We start from the raw sequence: 9938 nt of genomic DNA, 5'->3' as shown, positions 1-9938 counted from the left end.
CAACTCAACCTTTCCGTAGAATGGAGACGAGTTATCGTTCCTCTTCACACAAGAAAGGTGGCTTCTATTCAACTTGAACGAAGAAACAAGGAGACATTCGGCTGCACAAGTTCATAAGCACATGAATGTATACGAACCTACTGAATATACAATCCTACCAAACTTGGTAATACACATTCCTACCGAATGAAAAGTACAAACAGCAAATGTAGCATACACACAAAGGGAACAGGTATTCACAAAGCAATGACGACCGTAGTTCATACAGAGCAACCAGTTTATCACTATTACCAGATTGAGAATCCAGGATGAGAAGCAACGCTCTACACATAAGAAATACAGTTGCAGACGCTTGTACACGGCACAGTACCCAAAACAACCAGATGACTCAACTTCGAAAGAACAAAATAAATGAAATTTCCATCAGAGGTTGAAAGAAACAGGTGAAAAGTAATGTCAACAGAAGGTAATTCCTGTGCTACCGCTAGGGGCGTCAAAACCCGTTTCACCATCTCAGGGTGTTCCAAGGGTTTGCGCTCTCCCAGCGAACACCGATGTGATCTAAGGCAAACGCCTGTAACAGGTACACAACAAGAAGGATACATTGAAAGCGAAATGGTATAGGTTAATATTTATCCTTGGCTCCCAGTCCCTGTGACTTAGGTCGCCTTACCGCAGTCAAGGGGGTGGGAATGCCCTGGCCATCCCTCCCCAGCCCAGAGCCTGGAACAAACCCCATTTTTGCCATCATTTTGGATCCAAAACCCTTTGTGTGTCTCTCGAAGGAGCCAACACCACTAGTCTCCAGTGCCCGCACATTCCGCCTCAGCTCTGGCCTCACTTTACTTGGCTCTGATCTTGCTTTCATGGGTTCTGTCCTTGCCTTGATTGCCTCAGCCTCACTGTTGAATTCTACACCGAGTCCAAGAGATTTGGGACGATGGATGGCTTGTATCGGCTGCACTATACCTTGGCCATCTTTGCCAAGGCCAGTGCCCTCAATGAATCCCATTTTTGCCATCATTTTCGAACCAAAGCCCTTGGTGTGCACCTCAAAGGAGCCCAGCTCGGTGGTGTTGCTTTCAGCAGCTTTCCCAGGTGAGGTATGACCACCACTTGAGTCAACAGCTATTGTCTCTGTAACAGATTCTGCCATGGTGCCACACGAAACAAAAGATACAGGACGCTCGGCAAATGAGACCTGTTTCTTGGAAGATGATTTCTTTCCAATGGATTCCCGATGTTTTGCTAGCTTTTCTGGAGCCGAAAGGCCCTTCCGTCCTGGGCCCTTAGAGCTCTCCCAGTTGACAGAAAAGTCCCCAGGCTCAGTCCCCAAAAGCTGAAATGAGTAATGTGAAGTGGTAAGATACCAGATATGAAACAATTAGAAGTAGCAAGGAGATTAACATCAAGAAGGGGGGGGAAATAGTGGCATATTTTGGGGAAAAAATAACATGATACATTTTGATCATAAATTGAACTTTTCAAGTTATATAATACAAGTACAAATTATATCATCTTCAGAAATGTCTAGAATTCATAAAAGAAGTGTGGAAAATAACGAACAAAGGTACAGTATCTCTGAAAAAATTCCAAAGATAGCCCTACCTTTTCAAGTCGAACTTGACCATCTGCAGATGGCAAGGAAGACTGGCCAGTTAATGTCACAGTGACAAATCTGCAAGGCAGAATTTTTTTACTTTTACACAAGGTATAAGCTATATAAATGCAAAATAAACAGGGAAAAGTGTTGGCTCCAGACCATGAATATGATCCTTAAAGATAAATTCAATAGATAACAAAATAGACAGAAATATTCCAATAAGAATTTAATGTAAAAATGGTGGAAAAAATACATCCCTTGTTTAACTTTATTAGTCATAATTCAAGAAAGATAGTATACGAAATTAATCAGCCATAAGCACATCCGATTGAACACAGATCAAGTTATTTCATGGAAGATAAAAGAAAGGGTAATTGAGTAATTCAAATTGAAGGTACAGTAAGGTCACGGGAGGTGCAAAGTCCTGCAGCTCACTAACCCATAACCAAGCTGGCAATATAACCAGGTTATGGTAGTAGCTACATGCAAGGACACATCGCTTACGTATTTGTCCTTATCAGACAGTATGCACAATGAACACGACAAGAATGTCAGCGTCATATTTTCCGTATCAGTGCCCATGCAACAAAGGGAGTGGTTTGAGTAAGCCACTAAACCCTTTACCATCATCCACACAGGATGAACGGCTCATTGCAGGAGAAGTCATGCACCTTCCTACCTCAAGAGTTGACTTAAGATGATGTAGTAAAAGTAAAATCATAAATGGTTATTTGTGAATTAGTAAGGTGTAAGCAGGGATGGTAGCCTGCTCAGGAACCCTTTCCGTTAGTGCATGACCACTTTCAATGCAAAAATGTTCTGTGAATTCACTATCCTTGCAGGCTTGCAGTAAATCCCCATGGTTCTGACCAGGGATAAACTCACATGCAGTGATATGTGTGATCGGTGTCCTCTTCACTGCGCTGCAACATAAATCTCAAGGACTTTTAACATATTAAAAATGGAAAGAGTGCATTGCCATGAACATAACTCCCAATTTATAGCCATAAAAAAGTATTACTAGGGTTTATGAAATATTATATGACAAGATCATATATGATTATATGACCCTCCCCCAAATAAGTTACCTCTTCTTCCCTGAACCTTGACATCCGCTCTTCAATTGATAAATAGATGCAAGGCGTTGTACCTGCACAAGTAAACCAGAACTCAGAACATACATCAGCAAACAGGAACGAGAATGTATAATAAATAACTAAATATGTGTAGAATCAATATCAATACAGTATTTTCATGATTTTTCAGGGCTAATGGCATATCTTTCGTTGTTACATCTGTTGTAATTTTTTTAATGTGTATCACTATTAATATAAATAGCGTGCACATGAACAGACTTCAATATTTGATTTAAAAGAAGTAACAGTCACAAACTGCCACAGCAAGTCCAAAGAGTTATTGGATGATGAACACCATTCATACCTGAGAACAGTCTCGAGTGTGCATTGGTTGAAAGCATAACATATCAACCTGGTCCACAACCATTTTCCTCAATTTCTGCAGACAGAAAAAGCAACAAACCACTCATCAAAAGAGCTTCTATGAATACTAAAAATAAAAAGATTAGCTATTAGTATCACAAAAACAGATCAGAGGTGACCACTAACCACATTTCATGCAATAAAATGTAAAAAGAGATCAAATGATACTATGTGCATAACCAAACAACAGAAAAGCAACATGGTAACATAGAAAAGTCATTCTTAAGGAATTTATCTGCAATGTATAAGAAACCAGCAGGTAAACATTGCAACTGCAAAGTAAAAACTGTATGATACAAAAATATGAACAATTGATAAGAAAAAAAAGATTGAATCAAAATCTTAATATTGGACAACGCAATTACTACAAGTTTCTTGCATTTGCTAAAGAACTTACCTTTGCCAAAGTTCAGTTCAAGTAAAGCACAGTGTCTCACCGTATTTATTTGCCCCAGGTCAACTCCTCTACTTAGCATTCTTTGCTGACGCTTCTTTGCAATGAGTTCCTTCCTATGCTTCTTTTTTTCACCTGAATCACATAATGAGCTAAGTTTACAACCCAGCTAAAAGCAAAATGTAGTGAAACAAAGGGATGTGAGAGGAAATAGGGGTTATATAGCATAATTGTAATGAAAGAAAACACGAATGTAGAAGGCTGTTTATGCAATCATAAATCATCTTGCAAGAACGAGAAAAAAAACATTCGTTATGCTTATCAGCCTTTACTTTGATATGAACATTTCAATTCATTAGATATGAATCAATAAACCACAAAGTGATAACATCAGCTAATTGTACTATATTTTTTAGAGATACTAAAATCACTACTGATGAACAGCATAACACAATTCAAAAAATCTAACAAATATTGCTTTCTACAACTTCTTTTGAAAGGCACCAATGAGAAATCGTGTTTCAATTCTACAACATCAAACCTCCATTCATAGCAATATCAAACTGCCAGCACTCTGATTTCAGAGCAGTTATCTCATAAAAAAGGGATTTATTTAACCACTTTCAGAGATGAAGTTTAAAAAAAAACATGGAGTGGTTTCACTACCCCATTTTAGGGGATCTCATTCCACTCTTCAACACTGAGAGACCTACAGATGATAGTTGTATGAGATCCTTAACTTTGAATTCACAGGGTGCTAATATATTCTTACTCTCCAGTGCATCTGGGGCTTCTAAGAATGTAAACAATGCCTCTAAGAAGGTTTCTACCTGACTAACACAACTTACTGCAGAAAACAAAGGAAAACATAGAGCAAACTGGAGAACATAATACCTGGCACACTATGATACTTTTTGCTCATCTGTATTCTCATCTTCAAATTAACAAACAACTTACTGCAGAAAACAAAGGAAAACACAGAGCAGACAAGAGAACGTAATACCTGGCACACTATGATACTTTTTGCTCTTCCTACCCTCATTGGGCCAGGACCGTGAGAGCTGAGAGGATGATGATCCTGTCTTCGACCCCTTCCTTGACCTGTTTGCCATCCGTACATCCTTCACCATGAACATATCCTCCAGTCCCATCACTCTCATACTTGGTACATCCCTATCACAAACCATGCCTTTTCCCTTCCGCCGTTCGGCCGAGTTTGGCCTCTTCATCCCATACTGCTCAGATGCAGTCATTAGTGCATAGCCCTCAAGCTTTTCCTTCCCCTTCTTCAGGAACCCATCCTCATCATCATCATCGTCATCTGTATCCATCTGCTCTGCAGGATCGGTATCACCCAAATTCATACCAGCGATCCACTTGCTGCTCAATAGCTCCTCACTCCCACCGATCCCCTCCATGTAATCAGCGACAACCTCATCATCAACTGAAGAGGAATCCCCAATGCTCAAATCCTCATCTGAATCTGACCCTAATGATTCACCATCGATCTCCGAGCCCCCCTCCTCATCCTCACTACCTTCCTCGTCACTTTCGCCATCATCATTCTCAAATCTCTCCCCGTCACCTGATTCGGACTCTGAATCCTCATCGGAGCCGCTCATCCCCTCCGATTCCGGCGATGAGATGTCCTCCGTGTAGATCCTGACTCCCCCAATCGACAAAAATCCCGGATTGCGATTCGCCTTCTGCTGCGGCTTCCGCTTGGGCGTCTTGAAGGAAGCATCTTCCTCCTCCAGCTCCTCCAATTCGAGGTCCATCGCCGCGTTGCCGCCATCCCGGAATCCTAGCCCGAGATGTACAGCCTCACCGGCCCCCTCCTCGTCCGCATCCTCGTCCTCGTGAAACCCGAGCCCGAGGCCGCCGACGAACTCGGGGCGGTACGAGTACACCGGGACGGAGGCGGCCGGATCGGCGCAGGGGGCGGTGTCGATGGTGACCTCCAGCGCCTGCGCTTCCCGCTCGGAGTGGGCGGAGCCCGGGCGGAGAGATGGGTAGCTGAACGGGACGGCGTGGGAGGAGTCGCCATCCGCGGTGGAGCCGCCGCGCCGGCCACCTCCGCCCTGCCCTCGCCCGCGGCCGCGACTGCACGAGGAGGGTGAGGAGGAGAAGGCGGCGGCGATGGAGGCCGGGGAGACGAAGGACGGGAGCTCGGGGACGGGGCGGCGCCTCCCGGCGCCGGCGCCGTGGCGGGGCCCGCCGGCGGTGGGGTTGCGCGCGTGGCGGCGCTTGCCGCCGGCCATGAGCGGCTAGGGTTGCGGTCTGCTCTGAGATTCGTGAGGCGGGCGCTGGCGGAGCCTACGCGTGTGCGGCGGCGCGTATTTGTAGCCCCTAGCGTTGGGGAGGAAAACAAGGGGGGAGGCGTGCGGCAGGCGTAAGCGGCCAAGCCGCTTTTGATGCCGCGGCGGGGTAGGGCATATGCGGCTCGCAGATGCTGCGGTTCGTTGGGTTGGATGGTTGGGGCGCGGGGGCGGAATGGACGGCCGGATCGTGCCGGGCGGCCGATGCGCTGGGACCGGGCAATAGGCAGCACGTGTATCAGAGGGGGTGTACGCCTGAACGATGCTTGTGAGGCACGGCAACATGCGATCACGTGGGATCGTACCATAGTGGTGGGTCAATGTGTTAATCCGGCTGGGTTTGATACCTGATGCTAAACTTGAATAGTATTACATCAGACGTTTGGATGTTAATTAAGAGAATTAAACATGAGCTAATTATAAACTAATTGTAGAATCCTGTGCTAATTCGCGAGACGAATCTATTAAACCTAATTAATTTATCATTAGCAAATGGTTACTGTAGCACCACATTATCAAATTATGGACTAATTAGGCTTAATAAATTCGTCTTGCGAATTAGACATCTGTGCAATTAGTTTTGTAATTAGCCTATGTTTAATACTTCTAATTAGCGTTCAAACATCTGATATGACATGTGCTAAATTTTAGCAGAGAATATCAAACAGGCCTTCCGTACCATTAAAAAAAAAACTCAATTTGAGAACAATGCTGATAAGGAACTCCAGTATAGCTGCTTAGTGTTTGCTGTAAAGAAACACTTGGGGATAAAGACTGACTTCATTCCAAGCTATGCACGGCAATCAAGAATAACGTGACTTGGCCATGAGAAAACTCCTTTTGGACCATAATGACGCTTGAAAATCATCAAAAACCTTCCCTTAGCAGAATCTGAAGGAGATTTTACATGCGCTTGGGACAAAAATTTGAGCGTACCATATTACATGGAAATATTCAGTTAAAATGTGAAAGCACCATAAAATGCATATTTAGAAGTACTTAAATTTTTTGAAAGATGTACACCGTAGATATACTTTTCGATTAGGAAGTGAGCCTAGCTCAACTAGTTAGGATAAGAGGTGTGGTGATGCAATCTAACTACCCAGATTCAAGTCTCCTGTAGCTCGGATTTAGGTGCATATTTCTTTTCTTAATGAAAAATCGTGCATATTTCTTTTCTTAATGAAAAATCGTCTAGCTCCTCCTAAATTGATCTAAAAAAATTAGGTATACCTTTTCCTTAATGTTGGCGTGCAAAATCATTTAGTAAAAAATCATACGAGAATAACAAATGTCAAGCATGTACTAGAAGAGAATCTTTCTGCACTGTGGATGTGGATTGTTTAATTTTTTTAATACTTCTAAGCATACTTTTAAGGGATTTTTTTGCGTCTCCACCGGTTTCCATCGAATATTTTCCTACCACATTCATGTACCCGTCCACAGGCGCAACACAAGAGGGGGTTGAATGGGGCCACAAAAATTGACCACAAATTTTAGTGAAAATTAAGCTTAATCCCCATTCTAACAAGTCATTATGATTTCAATCTAGCTCTACCCCTATCCGTGTGGATCAATCATCTCATTCAACAATGTGAGGAGCCCCCAACCTGAGTCAAAAATGGTGTTCTAGTTGCACATCAGGAGGGATCGTGCGCACATTTTGAAGTTGTTTGTTGCCTACTCCCCAAATAATACCTACCTTTATTAATTCAACTCTCTTCGAACACTCCTCCAAGCATATATAATTGGAGTAAAATGCATCGGAGGTCCGTCAACAAGGCGGTGTCACTTAGGTCCACAATCTCTGAAAAAGTGCATTTTTGGGTCCATAAACTTGTTAAGTCGTTCACCATACGATCATACCCCTCCACATTGGCAAATAGTGCTGACATGGCACGCTGATTGGACATCTTCTCTCTCATACCTCTCCATCTTCCTCTCTCTCCCTCTCAGACATTTCATTGAGTAACATCAATAGCCCCTACATGAGGTGATGTATGTAGCACCATATGAGTACTGCTCAATTTCCTAGCCCATTCACTCAAACAACACGCTTATATAGGGGGTGTTTGGATACTATGTGCTAAACTTTAGCAGTGTCATATCGGATGTTCGGATGCTAATTAGGAGGACTAAACATGAGCTAATTATAAAACTAATTGCAGAACCCTATGCTATTTCGCGAGACGAATCTATTAAGCCTAATTAATCCATCATTAGTAAATGGTTAATGTAGCACTACATTGTCAAATCATGGACTAATTAGGCTTAATAGATTCGTCTCGCGAATTAGACTCCATCTATGCAATTAGTTTTGTAATTAGCCTATGCTTAATACTCCTAATTAGCATCCAAACATCAGATGTGACATGTGCTAAACTTTAGCATGGGGTACCCAAACACCCCCATAATTAAGTTTTTCCTGTCCTTCTGCGAATTCATTGAGTAGTCATTTATCCAATTTTCGTCGCTATAACGCCATGCTCATAATCAATTATTCTCTTCTCCCACGAGAACTAATAATGAAAAGCGCATGTGGATCAATTGTCACCGATCTTGAGAGCGGTGCTCAGCTCACAATTTGCTGAGCTCAAGCACTATTCTAGCTAATAAGCAGTATTTCCTCGCTATCCTTCTGTTGTCCATGCACTGTTGTCTCCTCATCACTAATCTAAACTAACACAAGTTGCTGAGCCCAAACAATATCGTCCACAGTGCTGCCAATTGCTATGTCGTCATCGACCACGGTTAGTCGTGTGCTTATAAGCACGAGCGCGCACCAACCAATCCAAACGCTCTCCTCTTCACTTGTAGTGAAAGAAAGGCAAAGATGGCCAGCGGCCATGGTAGTAGCAGCCATCATCTCTTCTTGCAGCGCCTTTGGTTTGCAGTGGCGCTTTGCTCCCTCACTAGGGGTGGTAAAGGGGTCTTTAATTTAGCCTAGCAAATTTAAGGATCGGGCTTAATAAGGGCCGAGCCATAATATTATATGATTTTGAACTAAAAGTAGATAGGGCTAAGTTGGATTGTGAAGGAGGCACGAAGGCCATGATCCATTACCACCCCTAATGGCAAGAGCACGCCAGGGCCGCGGCCGCACGTGTCTCATCCTGGGCTCCCCGTCCGAGCGGTGAGCCTCGGAGGATGGCTGGTGATCAAGGGCTGGATCCTGCCCTACCTCTTTGACAGCATCATCAACAAGGACCTCATGGTAAAGTAGTCTATCGATCATATGCTTCTTGACTTCTTGAGTGCACCATGTCGGAGCAATGGTGTTTTAGTTTTACATCCTTGCTGATACCTCTTTGGTTTGGCAGGATGGCTCAAGCCTGCAGTTCAGGTTGTGGTGTGGAACACCAACCTCACCGCCATGTAGGGAGGTAGTGCGGCCATCGTCGCGGTACCGGATAGCAAGCTCAATGCCTCCTATGCGACCTTCAAGGTCTGAAACAACGCATACTATTTTTATCAGCTTGTGTCGTGTTAGCATGCGCTTAATTATGTGTTCGTGCATGCAGGTGTGGAGGATCGACGAGATGACCTTCAACTTCAGGGTGTTCAACCAGCAATTCGTTGGCGTCAGGAGGAGCGGGGCGGTCTTGGCGACAGCGACCGTGCTGGGGACGGCGGAGACGTTCTAGATCGTATGCAATGCCGATGACAAGAATACAGTTGTCATGGCCAGAGCTCGTAGACATGCTGAAGAATGGGCCGAAGTGTTGGGATATGAGGTAGGCTACGCTAGCACAAAACAAAAATTTCTACCGCGTCAACCAAGAAAAAACTGCCGTTATAGATCACAGGATTACCACTCGACGCACAGGTGCGGAAGTTGTAGATACATGTCAGGGTAGCGAAGTTGATCACACGTTGACGCAATGTAGTCGAACACGTCGACGTCGAGCAGCTCCTCAGCAGCTCGTCCATGTGTAGCGACTCCCTCCTCGTGCCGCGGCTCGTCAGGCTTGTCATCGGCTCATCAGGTTCCTCGTCGGAGCTCTCATGCGGCGGCCCGTCCAAGTGCTGCAGATGCAACACCTCCAAGGTATCCACACGTGCGGGGAGGAAGCGTTGCAAGTCGGACTGTTAGGTCCGCAAGTTGCAACAAGGCGAGGGGCGTG

The 9938-nt window shown here is 44.3% G+C and overlaps 1 protein-coding gene across 1 annotated transcript; it reads right to left on the bottom strand.

The window, feature by feature from the left end:
• Positions 1 to 235: 235 nt before the first annotated feature.
• LOC117861632 (uncharacterized) lies at positions 236 to 5849 on the bottom strand. Its single transcript, XM_034745201.2, has 6 exons — positions 4500 to 5849; positions 3540 to 3631; positions 3044 to 3118; positions 2692 to 2753; positions 1609 to 1678; positions 236 to 1339 (listed from the first exon to the last, which is right to left on the bottom strand). The coding sequence occupies exons 1-6, from the start codon at positions 5755 to 5757 to the stop codon at positions 626 to 628; spliced, it is 2271 nt and encodes a 756-aa protein (XP_034601092.1). The 5' UTR covers positions 5758 to 5849; the 3' UTR covers positions 236 to 625.
• Positions 5850 to 9938: the final 4089 nt, after the last annotated feature.

This window comes from Setaria viridis, chromosome 6, assembly GCF_005286985.2.
Source record: "Setaria viridis chromosome 6, Setaria_viridis_v4.0, whole genome shotgun sequence".
Lineage (NCBI taxonomy): Eukaryota > Viridiplantae > Streptophyta > Magnoliopsida > Poales > Poaceae > Setaria > Setaria viridis.
The sequence above is the reverse complement of the archived record's forward strand: the minus strand, read 5'-3'. Positions and strand labels throughout refer to the sequence as shown.

Coding starts and splice junctions, on each gene's coding strand:
- LOC117861632 (XM_034745201.2), bottom strand. CDS start 5,757: ATGGCCGGCGGCAAGCGCCGCCACGCGCGCAACCCCACCGCCGGCGGG. Junction 2,754..3,043: donor ACACTCGAGACTGTTCTCAG/GTATGAATGGTG, acceptor TTACTTGTGCAG/GTACAACGCCTTGCATCTAT. Junction 1,679..2,691: donor CAAGGTTCAGGGAAGAAGAG/GTAACTTATTTG, acceptor TCTGCCTTGCAG/ATTTGTCACTGTGACATTAA.